At 58.4% G+C, this 25314-nt stretch overlaps 1 protein-coding gene across 2 annotated transcripts; it reads right to left on the reverse strand.

Moving 5' to 3' along the window:
- Positions 1–178: 178 nt before the first annotated feature.
- On the reverse strand, positions 179–25014 carry TMEM132E (transmembrane protein 132E). 2 transcript variants are annotated; one of them, XM_062617052.1, is made up of 9 exons: positions 24933–25014; positions 12384–13281; positions 11646–11786; positions 8123–8312; positions 7758–7901; positions 3926–4131; positions 2588–2867; positions 2323–2514; positions 179–1857 (listed from the first exon to the last, which is right to left on the reverse strand). In XM_062617052.1, the coding sequence occupies exons 1-9, from the start codon at positions 25003–25005 to the stop codon at positions 829–831; spliced, it is 3153 nt and encodes a 1050-aa protein (XP_062473036.1). In that variant the 5' UTR covers positions 25006–25014; the 3' UTR covers positions 179–828. The 2 variants fall into 2 exon arrangements, with proteins under 2 accessions (XP_062473036.1, XP_062473035.1); XM_062617051.1 differs by having other exon boundaries at positions 7758–7991.
- Positions 25015–25314: the final 300 nt, after the last annotated feature.

Raw genomic sequence — 25314 nt, forward strand, 5'->3', positions numbered from 1 at the left:
CCATAGCTGGGAGCACAGAGAGACACAAGGACAGGCAAGCTCATAGGCAGCAGGCTTGGCGGCCACCCCAAACTGCCCCTGCCCAGGCAGCGAGGTGGGGCAGAGGCAGCTGCCGTGCTCCCCAGGAGGTCCTCATGTGGCAAACATTAGTGTCAGCATCCCACAGGACTCGCAGCATTTAGTGCTGATACAGCAGGTGGTGGTGATAGCAGTGCCCCAGCCCCGTGGCCGTGGGTCTCGGATCCCCATCCTGCATCACTCACAGCACGGGGCAGCAGGCTTTGGCTGGGGCAGCCCCCCAACACTCCAACAGCAGATCCCTGAACCAGCACTCACCTCCACAGTTGTGCCACCGAGTGCAGCAAAGGCAGGGGGGTGCCTTCGGGAAGCCCCCACCAGCCACCTTCCCGCTGAGCATCTCTTCTCCTCCGCTCCCTGCACAGCAGGACCCGCAGCATCATCCTGCCCCGTGCACCACTGGACACGCACAGAGGTTCTAACCCCATCCATCTCTGCCCCCCACCCCGGCTCCCTTTTCTGCCCCCCACCACAAGCCAGCGGGTTGGGGGGGCCACACGTGTGCTTGATGCCTCCTCTGGGAAAACCAGATGATAAAGGGCACGGAAAGAACAAGGCCCCAGTGGGTGCCTTCCAACGGGGTGAGGACGTGAGATGTGCGGAAGAGGGGACGCACAAAAGAGAGCTGAACGTGGGTCTCCAGCCCCGGGGACACGGCTGGTGTGGCGTGGCGTGGCGTGGCACGGCGTGGCGTGGCGTGGCACAGCGTGGCAGCCCCCTCCCTCCCGCCCCATCCCCTCTGCCCCTGCGCTAAGCGATCTCTTTGATTCTGCGGATGTAGTTGTGAAGCTCTTCGGGGTCTTGCAGCCCCATGTCCTGGCAGACCCACTCCAAGTCCTCCTCATCAGCGATGGGGATGGAGTTGTAGGCCAGCTCGTCGGAGGGCAGCGTGGCGAAGGTGGTGAACTTCACCCGCTTCCGTTTGGAGGTGGGGGAGTTGAGCGGGTCCTCGCTCTGGTCCCGTGTGGAGCCCCCCGAGGAGCCGTCCCCACGGCCATGGACCTGGCTCTGCACGCTGGTCTGTGAGCTCCCGCTGCTGTGGTGGTCCCCGTGGCAGCAGGTCTGGACGTTTTCCAGCGGGTTCCCAGGGCTTTCGGGCTGGGGGGAGAGGTCATTGTGAGCCCGCAAGGGCTGCCCGTTGCCCAGGAAGACCCAGTGGTGGGAATGGTCCATGTTGGTCTGGCCTTCAGGCGGGATACGTTTGTGCCGGTATTTCAGCACAAAGACAATGCAGTTGATGAGGAAGACCAAGATGGCCAGGCAGAAGACACCCAGGAGGGCGTACATGCCTATCTCCAGGTCTGTGAGCCCCCTGGTCACCTGGACAAAGCCCGTGGGGATGGTGGGGAAGTCCTCGGTGGGATGAGATGCGCTGGACATCCTACTGTCCTCGCTTGGCTCCGCTTTCCTCTCCACCTCTGCCCGCAGGGTGGTGCTTGCCCCCGTCTCCGCCAGCCCTGGCTTGCTGGGGACGTGGTCATAGTCATAGGTTGGGTCCTCCTCGGACCCAAAGTGGACCCGCACGTTGGCCAAGGCTGTGAAGAGGACGCTCTTGCGCTTGGTCTTCTGGCAGCTCTCGCAGATGACCAGCTCAACCCGCAGCAGCTCCCCTGCGCCCTCGCTCTGTGCCACCACCAAAGGGAACGCCCGGTCCTGGGTCACCGAGACCACCTTCTCATCCAGGCTGCTCACCACCAGGTTGTAGTCCTTGGGGTCGTAGAGGGACAGGGGGGCCGTGGTGCCGTCGCTGTAGGAAATCCACAGGCTCAGGAGCGCTTCCTGCGGGACCAACACAGGCACCGGTTGCCCAGCAGGATGCCAGTCCCACCTGCACCCATTTGTCCATCCCTCCATCAATCTCTCCTCCTTTTCATCCTTCTCCCCATCCAATTCACCCTTTATCCCTCCATCATCCATCTTATTCCTACCAAACATCACCTAGCTTTCCCTTTTTACATCTTCTTTCCTCAGTGTTCCCCATGTTTGTCCAGGCTCACTCCAAACCCCAGCCCCAGAGGTGCCCGATGCGGCTACCAAAGCTATAGGATTTGTTCCAAGCCCCTTTGTCCCCACGGTTGCATCCTGCCCTTGGGGCAGGGTTGGTTCACAAGTGTGTGAAGGTTTCTGGGGTGCTCTGAGGGTCCGGGATGACCGTGAGCAGGATTTGGGAGGGGAGGTTTACAGCTGGAGCCCTCACCCAACCCAAGCTCCCCACCAAGCCCACGTGCACCCTCCTGGCCTCACCTGCTTGAAGAAGCTGAGGTTCTGCTGCACGGACGTCCGGGCAATGATGGTGTGGCTGTTGCCAGGGCTGGGGTGGAGGGACAGCGAGAGGCTGGAGACCACCTGGGCCTTCAGGTCCGTGATGCTCACCTTCTCCTCCGCCACCGTCACCAGCGTCTCACCCAGCACCGCTTCCATGAGCGGGGACACAACCTGCAGGGGACCAGGGTACCCATCACCTCCTGCCACCCCAAGCCAAGCTGGCAGAGGTGGGGAGATGGGGTACCTTGAAGAGCGTGGTGCCCGGCTCCCTGCCGGCCAGCGTGAAGCTGTCCACCATGTGGGCCACCCGTGGGTCATCCACACGCATGAAGTCGCTGACCAGGTCGGTGACCTCCACCAGCCAGTCGGGCCCTAGCATGGTGACCACTTGCTCCGTGCCCTCCGCCGCCGTGGTGTGGAATTGGGTGAAGACCTGCAGCGTGGTGTGCTGGTACTGCAGGGCACAGCCCCGGCTCTGCCTCCGCTCCTCCTCATCCTCCTCGTGTTCGCTGTCCCGCACCAACCTGCGGGATGGGGCAGTGGTGGTGGGCAGTGCTACCGAGCTCCTCATTGCCCTCACAGGAAGGGAGAAGGGGGGCCAGGCAGGGACAAACACCAGGTCACCAAAAGATGCCTGTTGCCCATAAGGTTTTAGCAGCACATGGTAACAGGGTCACCAGCATCTCTGCCCCCTAACCAGCTGGGAGGAGCAGACATCTCATCTGGAGGGCAACGAGGATGCTCGGGGGCTGGAGCACCCTATGAAGACAGGCTGAGAATGTTGGGGCTGTTCAGCCTGGAGAAGAGAAGCTGATGGAGACCTCAGAGCAGCTTCCAGTGTCTGAAGGGGCTATAGGGATGCTGGGGAGGGACTCTTCATTAGAGACTGTAGTGACAGGACAAGGGGTAACGGGTTAAAACTTAAACAGGGGAAGTTTAGGTTGGATATCAGGAGGCAATTCTTTCCTGTAAGGGTGGTGAGGCACTGGAATGGGTTGCCCAGGGAGGCTGTGAATGCTCCATCCCTGGCAGTGTTCAAGGCCAGGTTGGACGGAGCCTTGGGTGCCATGGTTTAGTGTGAGGTGTCCCTGCCCATGGCAGGGGGGTTGGAACTGGATGATCCCAAGGTCCTTTCCAACCCAAACCATTCTGATTCTATGATCTCAGGTTGGGATGGACAACTGGAGGTCTCTAGACCTCAAAGCAGGGCTAACTTTGGAGCTTGGTTGCTCCTGGCCTCCTCCAGGGATGTTTTGACCATTGCCAAGGATGGATGCTCCCAACCAGCTCCAGCTGTTGTGCTGGTCCCTGGGTGTTATAATTCTCCCAATATAATATATTTATTGATCAATATAATTGACCAACCTCACGGTGAGATTTTCCTCCTTCCATACAAACACGCAACCTGTAGCCACACTCTCTCACCATTTCATAGGGCTCCTGAGACAACGCTGCCTCCATCATCCTCAAATCCTCCCCTCATTAAAGATCCAAACAAGGCAACTCGACCACTACCACCACCTTCACTGTGCCTCCTTCAGGCTGGACAGACCCCCCGGCACGGTGACTCCGCAGCACCCACCTCCTGTCCGGCAGGATGGGCACCCTCCAGCCCTTCACTTGGCTCAAGCGGGCGTCTGAGAGCTCGATGTGCAGCGGCAGCTTGGGCACCCACACTGTCATCTCCAGCGGGGCAGAGAGGTGCTCGTAGGTGAAGGTGACCCGGGCGCTCATGGAGCCCCGCGACTCCTTCCCACTGACGAAGACGTAGTCACAGCTGCTGGAGACCTGGGGGAGAAGGGAGGATGGAGGGTTACAGCAGCCCTACAGACACACCGGAGATCCTGGAAGGAGCCTGCCCAGAGGATGGGAAGTGCTGAAACAAGAGAATTTCACCACCATGTACCCAGAAAAAGGTGGCCCCAGGAGCAAAGACGCTCTCTGCTCCCGGAGATCCCTGCTCAGAAGCACAGACCCACACACACCATGTCCATAATGCAAATTTCCCTCTTGCCACCTCAACCAGACACCTTCACTTGATGCCTCAGTCTGTTTGGCACTGAGTTGTATCCTTATTCTGCTCTCAAGCTGGAGGCACCCATGGGTGCTTCACAGGGGTTACACATTGCTCATGCTGGACATCTGCCCCGAAGTCTCCTCCACCCATACCCAGAGGGCACAGGCAGCAAGCACAGACCCACTGCGTGTCCCTGTGCAGGTACCCCCCAGTGCCTTGTCCCTGTCCCTCCTGCTAACACCACAGAGAGCTTCCTGCAGCTCATCTGAATCCTCATCTTCATCTTCTCGCCCTTTCTCTTTTAATTCCCATCTATGCAAATGCCATTGGTTAAATTTGCTATAAAACAAATACATGCCACAGGGGACCACTTATTACTGATCAACCCGACCCGCTGAGAGGATGCCAATGCAGCATCACCTGCGTTTCAGCTTAGGCAATCAGAGTCAACAGCTCCTTCCCAGCAAGGCAGAAGACAACCGGGCCAAGGGAACTCCAACCTCTCATCTGCAGTGGCCCCATGGCTCAATACTGACTCCCTTTTTCCCCTCCTACACCATCAGGGATTGCATCCAAGTTGTTTGCTGCTGGAGAAGAATAAAACCCATTGGCCCAGCCAGCAGCGCAGTCACTTGGAGATGCACCAAGCATCTCACAACAGCACAGAAGGACTTATTTCCAACAAGCCACTCTCCCACGTGGATTCTCTGATGGCTGATAAGGGGCTGAGTCGGTGCTGCACGGTAGCTGACAGCAGAGGTGCAAGCGTCGCTGCCACTCTCCCCACCTTATCTTTGGGCACCTGTGGTCATTCAGCTGCAGGAGCTTTGCATCTCCAAGCCCGCAAGCCTGACTCCTGCAGAGGCTCCACGTGTTGGCTGCAGGAACCTCCTGCAAGGTGCCTGTGCTCCCCAGGCAGAGCCCAGGACCCAAGAGCCTTGGGAAGCTCCTGCTCCGCGGGCACGGGAGGGAAGTGCAATGCAGGAGGGGCTGTTCCTTGTCTTCCTATCGGATACCAGCTCAGCACGTCTGAAAAGACAATCTCATCTCTGTCAGGGCAGCGTCTGAATAAAGATGAGCTCCTGGGTGAACCCTCCAGCAAAGGAGGGCTCTGGATATTGTGCCATTTATCACAATACATACGGTGGGTTGCTGCTTGCGTTACCTTAGCTAATAAACCCTCCCCCTGCAACTTCTGGGGAGCGCTTGCTTTGCAATTGGGAAAGGCGGGGAGGGTTACAGCTATGACAACAAAATATCCCAGCCCGTCAGGGCTGTCCTGATGATGGAGTGACTGCAGATGAGGTTCTAAATGAAGCGCACGCTTGTTCAGAGAAACTTCCCGGATCTGCAGCGCGGCGTCGGGAAGCGAGAGGCTGAGGTCTGCCTGGGCTCCGAGCCAAGGCACTGCTGGCTCCGCTTCTGTGGCCAGGAGCTTCCCCCTTGGCACAGCCTCAAGCATGCAATCAAGCTGCAATATCTGCTCCAAGGGCCTGGGGAGTGGGAAGAGGCACCACAGCTGATGGCGCCCAGGGGGTCCTGGTGGTGGCTGTGGGTCACGGAGGCTCAGTCCCACTTGCTCCTAGTGCGTCCTCAAGCAGGTGTGGATGGTGGGGTCCCGAGAAAGGTTCACAGAGCAAATGATGGTGAGCATCTCCCATTGAGCATTGCTGGCAACAGAGGTGGGCTTGTGGCTTGTGCATCCCTTAGCGCATACAGAGCCCCCAAGGCCACCGCATGGGCAGGCAACAGGGGTTATTTCTACACTACCTCAAGTGACGAGGTCCTCCTCTATGGGCCGAGCACGGGCATTCACCCTGTGTCATCACAGAGGGGGTGAGGATGACAACTGCCACCCACGCTCACACCCACCGCCCTTCGTGAGCAGCCCTGGCACCTTCACAGCCACATCCAGAACACGTTCCCTCCACGTTCCACATGAGAGCGAGCGGCACCAAGCCACAGGCAGCGTGGGGAGAAGCGTCTCCCCAGCCCTCATTCATGCTAAATTATTTACGGTAACAGATAGCACATCCCACTATGTAAGCTCTGATTTATGTAACAGGTTTATAGCCCTGACACCGCAATCATACTCCCCAATCTCAGCAGGTAACCGAGAGCTCCCTCGGAAGCGAAGCTCCAGCACAAACACAAAATAACTCAGCAAGCAATTGCACGGGGCTCCGAGCAGCGAGCGGGAGGCGAGCCGGGGCCGGAGGGCTGCTCCATGCATTATTCATCCCGGCTCGTGTGCATGTGTCTGCTCCCCACCCCACACCCTGGGCTGGGGACAGTGCGTAAATAGATTTATGAGTAGAAAGGCAGCACATTAAACAGTTTAAGTGTCTTGGAGTCCATCCTGAAGTGTATTATTGCTCCAGTGTTTTATCACACTGCAGAGGAGCGGGCTCCATAAATTAGAGCCGGGGCTGTAAATCGCACAGGTTGGAGTTTCAGTCAAGAACTTGGGTAAACACTTTGTGACACTGCCTGTCACCCAGCCAGGGACCAGCAGGGAGAGAAAGTCCCAATGGAGCTGGGGTTCTGCTCATCACCCCTGGCTTGGCCACTGGCTGCTGGCGAACAAGGGGAGAAGGGGCTATGAACCCCCAGCACGGCTCTCTGCCCAGTCCAGCAGAGACATGGAGAGGGTGGGCTGGGGGGGTGCATGCAGGGAGAGGGGCAGGAGGTGTTTGGGAGAAGGTAACGATGTCTAGGGGTGGATGGATGGGGGGAAATGGTGACAGAATAGTGCAGGCAGGTGGAGAGATGGATACATACAAGGGAAGGAAAATGCATATGGATGGATGGGTCTGGTGATGGAAAAATCATGGCTGGATTTGAGGACAATGCTGCCTCAGCTGCTGCTGCAACAGCGAGCCCTTTGCACTCACCTGATCAGCATCTCTCCCATGCAGCCCATGGTGCTCCTCTCTCTCAGCCCCCCTTTTCCCTCCATCCTCCCCAGCCGCCCAGCTCATTCCCACATCCCTCTCTGGGGCCAGCCTGGTACCCAATCCAAACATGAGATAAACGTCACCTGGAGGCACGAGTGAAGCTGCTGATGGAAACCTGCAGCTTACACCGCGAGGTGACAATATTTCACCTTATCAGCACTAAGTGCTCTGATAACCCATAGTTATTGCTGCTGCCTGGTGCCAGCATCCCACAGCCTCTCTGGAGACAGTGACAAAGCATCTTGTCCTTCTCCCAACAGATCCCAGGGAGAGGCACACATGGACTGAAGCCACTGCGGGGATGATGTTTTGGATGCTGTGGGGTTGTGCAGCCCGTCAGCTCAGCCGCCAGTCCCAGTTCGCATCACTATTGGGCTCAGCACCCCTGGAAGAGGCTCAGCCCCTCATGAGGGTCACAGGAGCCCCCAACCCACACCCACCTTGATGATGTCTTCGTTGTTGGACTTGCACTCAACCATAGCAGAGACATCCACGATGACACCGCTCAGCTCAATGGCGATGACCTTCACGGGGATGGCCACCGTCCGCCCCGTCAGGATGGCCGTGTTGATGATTTCCGTGTCCTGGGGTGCAAAGGGGACTGTCACGTTAGAGGGCAGCCTCAACATCCTGGCTGGCCCCTCTCCTGCTCCAGCCCTGGGGCAGAGAAGGACCTGTGGGTGGGAGGCGGGGTGGGATGTACGGATGTATAGGTGCTAGGGGGCAGATGGGCTGAGGGAGGTCCCTCAGGGGGGATGCAACCCATCCCCAGCATAAGCTCAGCAGAGGACCTGGACCCGCTCACCATGGCCAGGGGCACGATGGCCCTGATGTCCCTCTGGATGACCGTCAGCTCCGTCACCACCTTCTCCAGGTCGGGCGGCGGGTTGCGGCCCCGGTAGTCGATGTGCCACATGATGCGGCGCGTCACCGACTGGCTGGTGAAGTTCTCCATCTCGAAATCCAGCTGCATGATCTCCGAGGAGTCCCCGTCCCTGGGCAGGAGACAGGAGGGGACACAGTGAGCCGGGTGCCCCAGGTCCCATAGGCTCCCGGGGACCAGGACCCTCTATGGATGCAGAACATGCAAGGCTGCTGGGTGATAGCTTATCACGGGGTGAGTGTGTGGCCATGGCCCTGGGGACAGTGAGTGGCTGCAGGTGCTTCCCTGCCTCTCCAGCTCCATCTTCCCAGCAGCAGAGCTGTATTTCCCATGAGCAGAACTGGATTTACCACCCCACACTGCTCCTGCCTCCATGCCCATCTCTGCAGGGGTCCCCTGCACCCAGGAGGGCAGCATGCTCAAGGACACGACATAAAGTCTCTATACAAGAGCCCAGTCCAAGCCACTGACTTTACAGCACTTTCCAAGGGGATCATATGGGGAAACTGAGGCACGGGAGAAAGAGATTCAATCACAGACAGCAGGTGAGAGAACACCAAGCTGTGACACAGTGCAGGGCTGTCCCTCAGCCTGTATGGACAGCCATGGGGATGCAGAGGGCAGATGGGCAGGGGATGGGTGAGGTAAGACAGGACCAGCAGGTGATAACAGCTCCAGTACCATCAGCTCATCAAACCCCCACACATTTAATACCACTACTGAGGACCCAGAGCTAATGGACAGGGAATGAACTGTGGGGCAATCCCAAGGCAGGACAGGCTGGAGAGGCTGGGTGCTGCCAAACCCAGCACATAGTGCCTAAGGGGACAGGGAACTCAGGAGCTGGTGTCCCTTGTCCTCTGCATCCTAGCTTGGACACGGTCTGACAGCAGCATAAATCATCACTCTCACACCTCACCCCTATGAGCAAACATCCCCAAGTGCGACCCTGCCCTCCTATCTCTTGTGTCCAACCTGCAAATCCCTTAAGGGGACCCAGGGATCAACCCCTCCCCAGGTTAAACTTCTCCACTGCTCCCCCAAACCAGAGCATCTTCAGGGGACACCCCAGAGCCCCCACAAACTGCAGAGCCAACAAAAGCCCTCCCAGAGCTGGAGGAGGGAGTGGGGTGAGGAAAGGTGAAATCCCTATGGATTGGGAAGCCGGGATCGGCTCCGCTCCCATCTCACAGCACAGCAGCCGTTAAGGAGGTCCCAGCGATCGGGGGATGCAGGATGCACTCGGGTTTCTCTCTGATAAATATCTAATGAGTGAAAGGGAGCAGAGATAGAGGAGAGCAAAACCACGGGGCTACCCCAGGGCACGGCAAGCCCTGCTCTGTGCTCCCACAGCAGGGACAATGGGCTTTGCATTGGCTGGTGAGGTCCTGATGGGACTTTGTGCCCCCAGGGTTGTCACCCTATGGGAGTGCAAGGGAATCGCCAAAGGCCACCCACTCTGGAGAAGGGGATTGGGCTGCTCTCTACCTCTTTCAGTGCATAAGTATTAAGTACAGCCAGGAAGAGCCAGGTTCAAAGGCAAACCAGAGCTGCAGCTGCATGCCAGAGGTGGTTCAGCACCGGGACTCCTCGACATGGGGTGCCCATGGGATGCCACCATCTTCTGCCCTCCCCAAGCATCATCTGCACTCAGCCACGGCAGAGACAAGAGCAGGGCTGCTCAGGCTGGTGGAATAACTTAGGATGCAGCCGGGGTGCAACAGAACACCCCAAATTAGCTATTATCACCCCAAAGCTCAGGGCTTTCTCTGCACAGCCAAAAGCCCCCAGAGCCCCAGCAAGGCAACCTCCTCCGGCAGCGCAGCCCGCAGGGCAACACGGCTTTGAGTCATTCCTACTTGCCGTTGCGTTAATATTTGATGGAGTTGTTTGTCTAAAAGGTGATTGTAATCACTTTAAATTCATCCTCCGTCTCTAACCTTTCCTGCCTGATGTGAAGCAGCGGTGGCAGGCAGGGAGAGGGGGAAGGGACAGGGGAGAGGAGCTCGCTGCTGGCAGCATGCACAGGGGTGGCCATGCAGAGGAGGGGGGGGCTCATGGCTCTGGGGACACTCTGGTGTCCATCATCATCCCCCAGAGGACATCACATCCTGGGGCTGCGGGCTGGGATGCTGCGGCTGCGTTTTGGAAGCAATGGAAAATCCACCCTCCGGGTAAGCCCTATGGAGGGGGGCCTGCAGATGGGTTTTGAGCTCACGTTTAAAAGGGGTCAGAGCTGAGCTTCTCCTTTCTGCAGGAGGTCAGCCCCTGCTTCCCTCAGTGTGGGGCAGAGATATCAGAAGATTCCCTATGCAGAGAGCAGGAATCACATCAACTCACTTAACCCAGCTCCTGGAGGTACTCGTCTCCCTTTTCCCATAGGCACAGTGATGGAGAACAATTGCTTTCCAGCACTTCAGAGACTCCTGTTAATGGTTTTGACACTGTGCCCACCCCTGCCCTTGCTCACCGCGTCCTACCCACATGGATGCAAGGAGCAAAGCTGCCGCTTGCTCTTGCAGCCTCCACAGCCTCCCCTTCTCCAGGCTGAGCAACCTCTGGGTTTTCACCTTGGCTTTGTGGGTCCTTGCTCCTTTGGACCAATCTCATTTCTATCCCCCGGTCTCTACTCAACCGACCCGAGCCTTTCCTGGTGCCCCATCAATGAGCATCATCTTTGTGTTAAGCAGGGCAGAACTTGCTCTGCCCATCTCAGGTGCTGCCCTGGTTCAAGCTCCCCCTCTGACACTCATCCATCATCCAGAGAGACGTTGCCTGGGGACTGCTCCCCTTCCTTCCCAGAGGAGACACCAGGATAGTCAACAAAGAGCTGCTGCCTCTCATGGTATTAGACCTTCTTTTAAACCCACAACACTTCCACTCCAAACTGGGGATGCTCCATGGCTTCACAATTCAGCCTCCAAATCCACCGCCTGTATCCTCCAGCATCCAGGTAATCCCAGCTCAATGCGGCTGCTCAATGGTACCCATGATTTAGGAGCACTTGCTTGAGCCCCAGCTTGGTTCCCTGTGTTGACCATGGAGCAGATCCCACCTGAATACACCACCAGCCCTTGGGCAGCTGCCTGCCTGACCGCAAACCTGCCCACCTTGGGCCATGACTCCCGCCTTCACCTTCCCACTAGCCTGCTACAAGGTGCCGGATGGTTAAAAACCACACACAACATCAAGCCCCTTCCCAAACCAGTGCAGGGCCTGCCCCAACCTCAGCTGGCTTTGAGGGCTTGACCTCAACACTGCTCATTGCCCTTCAGTGCCTCCACAGTCCAAGCCGTGCCTCAGTTTCCCCTACCAGCACCCACTTGGCACTGCAGCCAGCCGGACACCCGGCGCGAGGGCAAAGGGAGAACAGCTCCATGTCAAACCCCAGCCATTTCCCCCCCAATCCCCTGGTTATGGGGGGCAGGCACAGGGGGGCCCTTACCTGGGCCCAGCACCGTCCACCCTGGAGACATCCACAGTGGCAGTGGAGTGCTTGCCGCCCGTCAGCAGCTCCGAGCTCACCAGCCACTGCCCACTCCTTGACTTGGTGCTGAGCAGGTTGACACCCTTCTTGGCCTTCACCCTGTGGAGAGCGATGGTCAGGGATGGAGCCTCACCCCCGGCACCCCTGGACCCTCCCCTAGGGGGATTTTTGCCCTTGATCCCTGCTGGCTGTAGGAAACACCATCCAGGCTGTCAGCAGCAGCCATGGGGCTGAGCCCACCCCAGCCCCTCGTTCCCATAGGATTTTGCCTCACACCATCCAGCAGTTTTGTCCCCCATCCCAGTGCTGCCCCACAGAACAGTAGCAGCAGCCCCCTTGTCATTCCACACCTTGTTCCCAAAGTGCCTGTGAACAAACCCACATCTGTTGGTGGGGCCCTAATCCCAGTGCAACTGGGCAAAGGCAGCAGTCCATAGTGGCAACGCAGAGATGAAAACCCTGGATGGACAGCCCTTCCCTTCAACAAGGTCCTACTGCAAAGCCCCAGAACATTGCAAACCCACGTGCTGGGTGCATCTCTGGCCTCCCTCAGCTTCCCAAAGCCCTGCCAGCAGGTTCCATACACGCAATATGCCGTTCCATCCTCTCCTTCCTGCCCGCGGCTGCATTTGCACAGCGCTGCCAAAACAACCCCATCATTGAAAGGATGGAGTGGGGACAGCCCCAGCACCTTACCTGAGGGTGAAGTGCTCCACGGTGGAGTTGGACATCAGGTAGAGGAGGATGCTGAGCACCTCGCCTGGCTTGAGGGGCTTGTCGGGCAGGCGGATGAAGACGTTGCCATCCAGCCGATGCTCCTGCATGGGCTGCCCCGGGCCGGGCTGCAGGAGGCTGACGCTGCCGATGCGCAGCAGCGGGTGCTGGGTGGGACCCTCAGTCCTGGCTCCCCCAGCCCCACGGCGGGGAACCATCTCCCCAAGGCACTGTCCGGCCCCATCGGGGGCATGCAGGGTGTAGTAGAGCTCGGCTTGCTGGCTCTCACCCGGCACCTCCAGGCTCTCGGGGCTCTTCCGCCTGCCCAGCGGCACAGCCGGGGGTCCGAACCAGGCGTGGGGCAGCTCTGCCTGCACCAGGCACATGGCCAGGCTGCCCCGCAGGCGACACGAGCTCTTGATCTCACGGGCATCCCGGAAAGCGTGGAGCCGCACGCAGGGCAGCCGGTCCGTGACATCGAAATCGTCCCAATCCCGGCCGGTGACGTAGAAGAGCACTTGGACCACGGGCTGGCTGGCCACCAGCCGGGGCTGGACGATGAAGGCGCGCACCTTCCAGTTGACGGTGAGGCGGTCGGGGACCTCCAAGGTGCTGGAGGGTTGCAACTGCTCCTTGGGCAGCACCAGCCCCGTGCTGAAGGGCCCCAGGGTGACGTTGAGGACGGGCAGCTCCTTGGTCTGGAAGACGACGAAGGGCTCTGCCCGTTGCAGCGGGGTGCTGCTGTTGCCCACCGGGCTGGCTCCCAGCTCCTTGAGGAAGAAGGCCAAGCGGGTGTTGGACAGGCGGTAGCTCACGGGCAGTGTGATAGCACCGGGGGGCTCGGCGGGCTCCGGGCTGGGGGGTGGCCCCTTGGCGTGGGCTGTGAAGGGAATGGAGAGTGCGGGTTAGTGTGGGGCATCCACCTCCAGAGCATCTCCTGAGCCCCAGAGCAGGGAGAGCGGACCCAGGCAGTGGTCCAGGCCTGCAGCAAGGAGTGCGGGCTTCAGCCCCCAGACCCATCATAAAGGCAGCAAGAGCCCTTCTCCCCTGCAAACCAAAGCCTCACAAGATGTTCCCAGGACCTCAGGCATCATTGTGCTTCCCAGGGGGTGGCTCCAGCCTCACCAAACCCACCCTGAGCATGGGATGCGGTGTCCAGCGAGGAGGTATGCTCAGGGGCTGCCCGAGGCTGGGTCAGGCTGTGTTGAAGCTGCATCCAACCTCAGTGTTGCCACTGGGGTGCCCACAGCACTGGTCTCCCACCCCACATCCATGCCAAGGTACCAGTTTGAAACAGCACAAACACACTCACAGAAATAAGGCATAACCAGCTACATCCCTGCTTCCAGCTGTGCAGAGAAAAGGATGCTGAGCTTCTCCAGAGGCTCACTACCAAAAATTAGGCAGGTCCAGGCTAATTTTTGGCTGGCAATTCCCACGAAGTATCTATGATCAAGGCTTTCCTCCTGCTTTGAGCTCCCAGATCACACAGGGAAGGTGGCTAAATCAGTTCCTTCACCCCAGACCCACTCCATCCCCACGGGATCCTTGTAAGGGTGGTGTCATGGCCAGTCTGCCACCCATCATCCAACCAGGGGTGCAGCTGGGTAACGTCCCTGGGTGCCAAAGCTGGCCTAGCCCCAAATTTTCCAGGCATGGACATGACCTGGTGGAAAAGTGCTGAAGATGACGTTGGTGCCACCTTGCACTAACCCCAGTAGCACCCAGACCTCATTTTGGTCCTTCTTTTTGACCATTTTGCCTTAAAACCAAAGCAGAACAACCAGCAGGCAGGCAGAGCAGGCAGCCAGTGCCAGCCACTGCCTCCCGAGGGATGGAGCTGCCCAAGCCCCTCGGAGGGAGCCGCTTATCCCTATGCCACAGGCAGCAAGAGGACGGAAACCCACGAGCATCTTCCTGCTGAAGCAGATGCTGCGGAAGGCGGCCGGAGCGGAGCCGAGCCGACGGCACGCACTGTGCCAGCAGCTGCGGGAGCCTGGAAGACATCTCAAGGTCTTTGCATCCACCAGCGGCTGCCAGCAATTCCCAGGAGCCCCGGGTCCCCCCCCCGCCCTCCGCCAGCCCCATTCCCTGCACTGATTGTAATCGTTCCCAAGCGGCTCCCGAGCAGGAGAGCCCAAATTACCCGTGTCAAACAGCGGTGAAAGGTGCAGATGTGATGGCTCGGCTCCTGGGAGGGGCTCAGCCCCATTCCCAGCCAGGGATGAGGAGTATGTCGGGACATCAAGGCTTTCCCCAGCAAGGACCATAGCCCGGGGCTGAAGGAGAAGCAGGACCCCGCAGCCCACCCAGGGAACTCTGCTGAGGGGAGTTAAGCAGCTTAAAGGGCTCATAAAAGGATTAGCACTCGATAAGGAGGGGGGGGGCAGCATCCGCTGCTGAGCTGCCTGGGATGGAACTTGTCTGCGAGCCAGGCACAGAATTCCCTGGGGCAGGATGGATGCTGGGGATGCACGGCCAGCATCACCGGCGGCACCACCATGGGCACCGCTCCGGTGCCTGCCACGCTAACCCTGCCTGCTGCTGAGAGCATCCTGCTCTCCCGCTCTGTTTTCCCACCTCCTGGGGAGCCGGGAGCTGTAGGAGAGATGCCGAGCCTCAGGAAGCTCCCATGGGTGCCTCTCTGCTCAGAAATAACCCTCAGCAAGGGGCTTTCTGCTCCCCTGGCTCGTGGAGGGTGTTTTCTGCTGTGGCATGTGAAGGTTTGCATCCTCCCTGCATCCCGGCTGGCACGGGCACGGCAGCTCCCGCCGTCCCTATCCATTAGAGAAGGATTTTTCCCAAGGCACCACGTTATTTGTGGAGTAAGATTTACCCCCTGGAGCAACGCGAACCTGACCCCTTCATGAGGTACCGGCGGGACCGGAGGAGGAGGCGACAGCCGGGGAAAGAGGCTTTGAAATAGCACCAGGTTTTAACCCCTAGAACCAGACCTGCAGCCATCAGCTCTTTCCTCCTTGCCGTGAGGATTCTCTGATGGCAAATAAGGGTTGTGCACCAGGAGGGGCAAGGAAAGGGACTCTCAGCTGGGGACCTGTTCAACTCAGATAAAGCACCGCGGTGCCATGGGGAAACCCGGGTGGCTCCATCACCAAGCCCATGCACAGACCTGCACCCTGGCCATGCCAGACAGGGAAAAGCAGCAGGGACAAGCTGGGATGGAGATTAATGTGATGGTCATCATGAGTTCAGTGCAGGAGGATCGCTGGCACCCAGAGAAGCTATTTCGTTCCACAGACAAAATGCATTTAAATGATGCTATAATCTGTCGCCAGAAGGGGGACAGGACCGGCGCCTCCGTTCCTTGGCCATAAACTAATCCTGCCAGGAGAAGGGCCAATCCAGCCGCATCCAGCCCAGGGGGATGCCAGGATCACAGCCCAGCCCGAGCCTCTGCGCCACAATGGGACAGAGGGAGGAGAGGGAGGGAGAAGGGAGGAAGGAGATGCACACATGTATGGATGCATGGCTGCTGCCTAGGTAGCGAGGAAGAAGGGTGGATAAGGATATTTGAACCAGCAGAGAGAACAGAGTATGTGTGGATGGATGGATGGATGGATGGATGGATGGATGGATGGATGGATGGATGGATGGATGGAAGGAGACAGACAGATCAGGAATGGCTGGACAGCAAGAGAATAGCTCTAGGAAGAGGGAGAAGAAGGGATTGATAGGAGGACGGATGGAAGGTTATCACAATGGCTCAGGAGGTGGATGGATGGATGAACAGATGAATGGACAGTACAACAGTTTAGGAGATGGAAGGAAAATGAATGGAAGGAGAAGGATAGATGGAAATATGGGCAGACAAGCAAAACAGCTCAGGGGACTCCAGTGCCCACACCACTGTCCCCAGCCCCTGCCCTGGTTTCTAGCAGCCCCCAGGAGGGAACATGGCCCTCATGCCCGCACTTCTGGGTGGATGTGGGGGGACAGAAGGGTTAAACCCTGATCTCTGGCTCCAGTTAATGGGATTTGCAGTGCCTGACCTGCATCCCGTGTTTATTAGACCGGCGCAGACGGGACCATATGGTCCTTCCACCCTCGTAGCTTGATACTGCAAGCAACAAAGCAGATCTCCATCCTGGGCCAGGCTCTGACCAGCCTGGGGCTGCCTGGATCCCCCTGGGGCTAAGGAACCACCCCAGCCCCATGGTGGGATGGGACCCCATGTGCGTCCCCTCCTTCCCACCCCACAGCAGCACACTGGGGAGCTGGGATGACCTACAACCCATTGTGGGAAGTGGGGAGAAGAGAGATGGAAACACACAACTGCTGTGACCCCCTCACCAAGCCCCACATCTGCCCGGCCAGATGTGCCCCGTGCTGGCCACAACCATGTGGCCAGATGTGCCAAGCTGCTCCCCCTGGCCATGAGGGCACATGGAGATAGCAGCCCTGCCTTCAAATCAAGACCACCCTCCCCAGGCCAAGGGGTCCTGCTTAGCAAGGGCCCCACCATGGGGTTGTGGTCCCCAGCAGTCACCAGTGACCACCCCAGCCTGGGGATGCTGGGGTCAGACAGACTGATGGACACAAGGGAAGAGAGGCTGATGGACAGACTGGACATAGCTATGGCTGGTGGGAGGCACCAGCTCATTCGCCTTCCCTGCTTGTCCCCTCCATCCTGCCCCTGCTGCAGCCTCACCAGCCCCATCCCTGCTCCCACCTACTGCTCCAAGGCCAAAGAGCCTCCTCCCCTTCCCTTTATCCATCATAGATAGCCAGTGCTGAGCTCCAGCTTAGCCCCAGCCCCAGCTGTCTGCCATAGGGATCACTTTAGTGATGCTCTAGGGGTGGATATTTATCCCAGCTTATCCCGTGGGACACAGCAGGGGATTCCCAGCACATATATCCCCACTTAGCAGGAGAAAAGCATATAGGAAAAGCCCTGGAGAAGAGGGAAAGGAGGTTTGAGGTTGTGCCAGGAAGGTTAAAACTTCTCGTGATGTTAACAGGCAGCACTGGGGCTTGTGCATCAATGGACCAAACACAGCTCTGAGGGAGATACTGAAACACTGATGATGCAAGACCCCAGCCCCTTGTCTCCATAGATAACACCATAGATAACACCAGCCCACCTCAGCTGGGCTTCCAGGGTGGTTCCTCCTTGGAGCAAGCCAGGAAAGTTGTCCCTAAAGCAATGGCTTCATAGAATCCGAGATGGGTTGGAAAGGACCTTAAAGCTCATCCAGTTCCAGGGACACCTTCCACTGGAGCAGCTTGCTCCAAGCCCCTGTGTCCAACCTGGCCTTGAACACTGCCAGGGATGGGGCAGCCACAGCTTCTCTGGGCACCCTGTGCCAGCGCCTCAGCACCCTCACAGGGAAGAGCTTCTGCCTAAGAGCTCATCTCAGTCTCCCCTCGGGCAGGTTAAAGCCATTCCCCTTGGCCTGTCCCTACAGGCCCTTGTCCAAAGCCCCTCTCCAGGTTTCCTGTTCAAACCCAGCTCCTGAACAGTGACCAGGTGAAGATCCTGCCCTGAATCAGGGACATGAGGGCAGGACATGCTGCTGTTTACCCACACTGATCAGCACCCAGATGAGACAATGGGGGGATGGATTCATCCCAAACACTCAGAGCCCCACAGCCCCTAAGAAGGAGGCCCACCCTGCTATTCCTCACCAAGCCGCCGGCACAGATGTCCCAGTTGCCACTTCATTTCAAGCCTGCATAAAATCACCATGCTCTCCTGAGCATCCCACAGATTTTTGCCCCACAGCCACCAGGACCCAGAGCGAAGGAGAAACACGGGCAGCAACAGTCCCAGATTCCAGGGATGTGGCACATCTGCAGCTCCCAGGGATGCCCCCAACATCTGGATGACCCAACAGCTGGCTGCTGCCTCCCCACCACATTACACTCCCAGCAACCGGGGTCAGCACCTCCAAACACCTTAAAAGCCAACAGAAAGGGGAAACAGAGGCCTCCATCCCTCCACCCAGAATTCAGTCAGTCCCAACGTGAGCCCCCCTCTGTTCTTCCACACGGAAAAGAAGCAGCCAGTAATAAAACCCAGGCCAAAATTAGAACACAGACGGGCCCCTTGTGGAACCTCCAAAACGCTTCCCAGCAGGCAGAGCCTGGAAAACTCTTTGCAGCGCCATAAAAGACAAGCGGCTCTCCCTGCCCTCCCATGCGCCCAGAGCCTCTGTCTCCAATCCCAGCTAATTGGAACTCAATTAAGTGAGTAATTGTTACAAATGTAAAATTACCTTCCCCCAGTGCACAGCAGGGAGATGCCCTGGCTGTGACCGCAGGGAAGGGAGGGACATCGGGATGCTCCCGGCTCCCAGCTCTGCTCATGGCCGCAGCCATGAAGCCCCATGGTGCCAAGGACCACAGCACTCAACCAGGAGGATAACTGGTCCAAGGCTTCCCAAAACCAGCCTAGGGCAGGAACCGAGTGGGTGCTGGCAAGGAAAAGCGGATCAAGCCTTCCCCTGAGCAGCAGTGCAGGCTCGAAAGTGGATTCTCTAGTGTCTAATACAGGGCTGTGTTTATGCCTGGTGGGCCATTGCTAGATTCTCTTTTCTTTTAGGTCCTTAAGACTTCTCCCCATCCAAAACGTCCAGCCTGGCTTCATCAGTAGAAGAAATATGATAAGAACTCCTAGTGGCACTCAGCCCCAGGCTAGCACACAGCCTGTACTGCAGCGCCAGCAGCAAAAGCAAAAGGGACCCATCCCAGCTCCACAACAGGCTGTGGTGCTGAGGTCTGCATTTCCTCCAGGAAATTATTAAAAGGAGGGGAAGCAAGGAACCTAAAAGAATAAATAAATATGGCCTAAATGGGATGTGCTGTGCAGAGGCACAGCCTGCCATAAATTCCTGGAGCCGGGAAGGCTTTTACGTGGCAGCTACTTTAGAGCAATTTCCACAAATCACAGCAAGGGACAGGCTGGGGGACAGGGAGGAGAAGGCCTTTATGGAGGAGGAAGAAAAATGAAGGAATTAATTAAAGGGAGAAGAAGGAGGACAAGGAAGGGCCTGACTGTGAATGTCCATAGGGATGCCCGGGGGCTCAGAAAGGCAGCAAGGGGGGAGCTGCCCTGGGATAAAGTGGCTCCCCCAGCACATGCTGCGGTGGGTCCCCCCACATGCCAGCAGCAAGTAGGCATAGATGGTTACCAAATACATACCCTGGGGAGCCAAAACTGGGGGGAAAGGCAGCAAAGGAGAGCCCTGGGGAAGCAGGGACAGGGAGAAGCCGCCAGAGGAGACCCAGTGATGCTCCCAAAGCCAAGTGTCCCACTTGGATCCTCCTTGTGCCCTCTCCATCCCCTCCCAGGAACATGCTCCCAGCACCCTTTAATGTGAACACCAACCGTGCCCCCCCCTGCTGCCACCACCAGCCTGGGCTGTGCAGAGCCACACGTCTCAGCCTGATTAGACCCTGGTTAATTTTCACCCCTGGTGATGTGTGTCAGGCTGCGTTCAGCGCCAGAACGGGATTCGATCCCAAAGGCACCCGAGGAGCTGTAGATAAACCCAAGCAACTGGGGCAGCATCACCCCCAGAGCTCACCCAGTACCCCCAGAATCAGGGCTGGGGACAGGCATTGAGCCAAGGACTTCACCAGCTCAGGACTTTGCCACCCAGCAAAGAGGCACAGCATTAAACACACACAGCTTGAATGCATCCCCTTCCTTTCTTTGATTTACCTGGTACCCAGAGAGGAGCACATCCAGCAGCTGCACCGAGCTGGCAGCAGAGGGTATTGCATTTTCAATCTGATTTATGTTCTAGGTGGAAAACTCAGCTTTTCCTCAAGGAAAAATGGATTAAAAGTGAATACATTCTCAACTTTTGCCAGTCCTGGGGAAGAGCCCAACATGCCAGAGCCCGTTTAACCAGGGCAAAACCTGCCCCCTTAATTCTTGAATCAGGGAGATGAAGGCAGGACCCAGATGAGACAATGGGGTGATGGATTCATTGCAGGGGCCCTGAGGTGACAACACCTGCAAGCAGGGGTAAAGCCACGCCAGCACCTTTAGCAGGGCTAGTGGAACATCAAGGGCAGCAAACATTGTGTAAGTGATGGGGAAATGCTCGCCAGCAGGAGATGGCAGCTTCAGAACATTGGGAATTGCCTTCATTATGGTATCCTTCTGGAAGGCCAGAGCTGCAAGCGAGGGGCTCAGCACCCAGCCAGCATCAAGGGACGTGTGACCCTGTGCAACAGGTCAGGCAACAGCCTAAGGAAAATGAAGGGAATGGTCCCCAGCAGAGCCACATCCCAAGGAGCAGCCTCTGCATCCCAACCCCAGGGTGTCTGCAGGAGAGGTGACAGCCCATGAACCCCCCAGCCTGGCTGGTGCCTCCCCCAGGGTGGGAACCACTGAGCCACCATCAGTTGTGGCAGGAGGACCCCATGTCTCCCAGTTTGCATGGAAGCAGTGAGCTCCAACCTCCTCTTCCCTTGGCGAGGAGCACCAGGAGCTGCCTCACTTCACACCATTGAACCATTTCTCTTTCTGGCATCACACACGGACAAACTCCCTGTCCCCAAAGGCACTGCTGGGGTCCCCATCACAGCGCATCCCACCCCAAGGAGCAGCCACCTCCCTCCCTTCCCGGAGGCTGTTCGTTAGCAGAGCCATGTATTTAATAATAGGAGACTCTGATTAGATTAGCAAGAGTGACCTTTTCCAGATGGATGGGATGCAACCACGGGCACCACACAGGAGGGGATCACACCGGAACATTCCTCCATGCACATCATGGGCTATTTTGGACAAGGAATTGCAGGAGGCAAATAAAATCGGGTTGTGCCATGTAAGGACCCTTTCCCTCACCCATCATCTCCTGGGATCAGGCCATGTCTGGCTGCCCACCCCCCTGTTAGCGTCTGGGGAGCTACAGGAGGGCATGGAGCTGGGATGTGCCAGTGCAATGCTAGGGATGCTCTGCAGGGACCCCACAGCTTGGTTGGTTTTTTGCTTTCCTGCTCTGTTTAAGATGCAGAGAAGCTGGGTGAGGAGCGACCTCAGCAGCCAGACTTGGTGAGGGCAATTCATAGCAGCACTTAGAGTAAGAGACAAAAAGCCAGGCTTCCAAAAATCCCTGTGCAATCCCAAGCCAGGGGGTTGCTGCCATCCAATTCCCTGCCTCAGTTTCCCCAGTGATGCAGCAGGGCTGAGCCTGGGGTGCAGCATCATGACACAGAGAAGTGCACACACAAAAGGATGGTTCTGGCCAAGAGTATCGAGGCACCTAATGCATCTTGAAATCCCCAAAGCCAAAGCCTGCAACAGATGCTCACCAAAATCATCACTCAGAGGATTTCCATCATGCCACGGACAGCATCCCTCATCCTCTTCTCTTCCCTCAGCAACACCAAGAGGACAAAAGGGGTAGAAGAAGAAGCATCACCACATCCCAGCATGAGCATCCTGCTGGGATTGCAAGGTATCAGGGTTGGGGAACAGAGTGGGCCCTGTGGGACATGCAAGGACACCCCAGAGCTGAAAGCCTTTTCTGTGGCACCAAAGGCAGAACTTGTGCCAGGTTTTACCCAGCTCAGAAGCTGGATCCTGTCCTCTCACCTGCCCATCAGGATGAGCAATGATCCTATCGCCCCTTCTGTGCTCCTGGCTGGAGCTGAGGCTGCTCAGCTGCTCTGACCCCACCAGCACGGCCGGGATGGGGGCTGTTAAATGAGCAAACGCCAGGTGCACGGTCCCGATTCAGGCATTAAAAGAGCAAAGGCTGGGCGCACGTTCCGGGCTCAGCAGCGAGTTATTGCATATCTCCACCTGCTGGCCTGAGAACCGCGGAGCTGGGAGATGTTCTGCGCCGGAACAAGGGATGGGGATGGTCCACATCGGTCCATATCCCCCGCTCCTTGCTGGGGTTGGGAGGCACTGGATGGAGGCCCCCACCAGGGATGGAGCCATGGCCACAGCATCATCCTTCACCCCCAGCCCAGCGCCTGCGACTTGCCCATGGTGGGAGATACGGGGAGAGTAGCACAGCCCCATCCCCGCCAGCAGCAGGATGGAGGTGCCGGGACCAGCACAGGACCCAAAGCCTGGCTTTTACACTGGGACAGACGCTGAACAACCCCAGCACCCCTGGACCACTGCCTCTGGGCAAGAGCTGCCTCTGGGAGAAGGCAGAACGAGGTACGCTGTGGGGACAAGGCTCAGCAGGCAGCACAGGGAAGGTGCAGGAATCCAGGCTCAGCCCCATGGGCAGCGCAAGGTATTTTGCAAGTGGGTGGCTAAATCCCCCTGTGCCACATCCCAACACGTCCCTCGCAGTACGATTTGCAGTACAAGCACACGAAGCACACCCCATCACACCACAGCCACAGGGCCCAGCCATCCATCCCTGCGAGCATCCCACTCTGGAGATGCTAAAAAAGCCCCTTTCTGGAAGCAGCTGATCCAGGGCCGATGGCAAAGTGGCTCCCGGTGCAGGCAAAGCAGTGCAACAGGGGCAAGGCTGGTGCTGAGGGCTGCTCTTGGATAAAACACAAGGGAAAAGGGAGTGAAACACCCCAGACAGGCAGGAGAGGAGGGCGCTGCTTTGCCGCTGTTTGATCCCCGCCACCATCCCAAGTGGTTTGTCAGAAGCACTGGGAGAACAATCTGTTCCCACTCTCTGCTTCCCTCCAAGACTTTCATTTGCCCAGGGAAGGCCACAGAGGCAGCTGCACATCCTAAAAGAGCCAAAAAACTCCTGGCAGAGGCTTCTCTCTCCACCAGCACAAGAATCCTCCCCAGCAGCACAGCGAGCCCCAGCCCCACACCCAGCACAGTCACCCCATTGCCTGCTTCATGCCGGCATCGCCACCATGGGGACTCCCAAACCCATCACACTCCCATTCAAGGGGCCAGATCCTGCCCTGGCACAAACCCGAGGCCTGACCCACAGGGGTGTTCGTGTCCCAGCAGCAACAGGGGGTCTAAGAAATGCGCGGGGTTGGGGGTGATGGGGAGCAGGGGCCGCAGCCAGCCCCTGCACCAGAGGCGATTCCCGATGGATCGCTTGCACAGGGATGTTTCCCGTCGCCCGCCAGCGCAGCCGCCAGCCGCCGTGGGGAAGTGCCGACCCAGACGGCTGAATCTCATGCAGGCAAACTGAGGAGAGGAAGGAGATGGCAATCCCCTACCGGCTCCAGTCTCCCAGACCTGGTGGTCCCAAGGAGAGCTCTGCAGCAATCCCTGCCCGGGCAGCACCCCAGGAAACACCCAGTGCTGGGGTACCGGGGGGGGCAGCATTTGCATCCCCAAAGGATGCTGTGTGAAGTTGCAGTGCTCACCAGTCTGGAGCATCTCTACTCCTGCTCCTCTGTTGAGGTCAGAGGCTTTGAAGGGTGGACCCCCTCACCAGCTCCCTGTAAGGCCCCCAATGTCCCCCCCCTTCATTTCATCGCTGTGGGTGAGCAGCTTCCCAAGCTCCTCAAAGAACCTGGGGGGCTGCAGATGCCTGAGAAAGCCCTGCTTGAACCCCAGAGTGCTTTAGCCGTGGGCTGCTGGGGTGAAATGGAGCTGGGCACGGTCCAGAGACCGTGGCTTCTGGGGGGGGGGGGTCTCAGTTGAGCTGGGCACCCCAGCCCTCAGCCCCCAGGACATTCCGAACCCACAGCCAGAGCTGGGCTGGCAGGAGGAATCCGGATGGTCCCCCCAAACTGGAAGCAGCCCCCGCTTTCTGCCCAGCCAAGCAGCTCTGACGGGGCATCGTGGTTTGACAATGAACCCATCCGAACACAACGCCCGTGGAATCCAGCCCCGTGTCCCCCAGGCTGTGCGGCCCCTCTCGCCGGTAAGACCCCCCCCAAGCAGCAGGTGCCGGTGCCCCCAGGGCTGGATGTCACCGCAGCTCGGCCATGGCACGGCAGTGATTTGGATGCAACTCAGGGCAAGTGAAGCGCAGGCAGCGGGGGCCCTCCCTGCCCAGGCCGCGGGCAGGGGCAGCACCACCAGCCCCAAACCCTCACCCCAAAACCCATGGGGGGGGGGGGGATCAGGAAGCAGCAGAGGGATGGCAGGGGCTGCACCCGCATCCCCACACCCCAAAGTGATGCTCCCTCGTAACTCAGCGCAGGCTGGGAAAGTGCCTGGGTGCGGGTCTGGGGGATCAGCGAGTGGATAATAGCGGATAAAGCCCCTGATCCTCCTGCTAAAGCAGCTCTGCATTAAGGCGACAAGGGGCAGGGGGGAGGACGACAGCATCCTCCTCACCCCATGTTCCCCCCCGCCCCGCCGCCGCTCCCTGCTCGGGAAACAGCCCCCGGCAAGCGCTCGCATAGCACAAGCTGTCATTTTATTAAGCCAGGAATAAACTCTAATCTTCACCCATTTCACTGGGGGGGGGGCACAGAGAACCGGCTGCGGGAGGATGGGGGGATCCCAGGCAGGCACAACGGGGCAGCGGCTGGCCCTGGATGGGGGGGTAGATGGGGCTGGAAGGGGAATATGGGTGCAAGTCCCCCCAAGTATTGCAGACACACACACACACACACACGGATCGCTCCCCCCCTCCCGGTGCCGGCGGCACTTACCGGGGAGCAGCAGGGAGCAGAGGCAGCAGAGCAGGGCGGCCGGCCCTGGGTGCATCTTCTCCGGAGAGGCCATTGCGAAGTGGGGGGGGGGGGGGGGGGGGAAGGGAGCGGGGCGAACCCCGAGACACCCCCGTAACCAAAAATAGTTAAAAATAATAGAAGAAATCCAAACCAAGCACCAAAAAGCCGCAGAAATCCCTAAATCCAACCACGTGCGAGACAGGAGCAGCAGCCAACGGCGGAATTGCGGGGGGGGGGGGGGGGGGAAGGAGAAGCCGGATCGGGTTGGGGGGCTCTCGGCTTTGCTCCCCCAGCTCAGCGAGCAGAGCACCCTATCTCCGGCCCCCCACCCGCACCCCAAACCTGCCGCAATTCCCCCCCC

This window comes from Pezoporus occidentalis, unplaced genomic scaffold, assembly GCF_034315485.1.
Source record: "Pezoporus occidentalis ecotype Australia unplaced genomic scaffold, CSIRO_AGI_Poc_V1 ctg192, whole genome shotgun sequence".
In the NCBI taxonomy this organism is placed as follows: domain Eukaryota; kingdom Metazoa; phylum Chordata; class Aves; order Psittaciformes; family Psittacidae; genus Pezoporus; species Pezoporus occidentalis.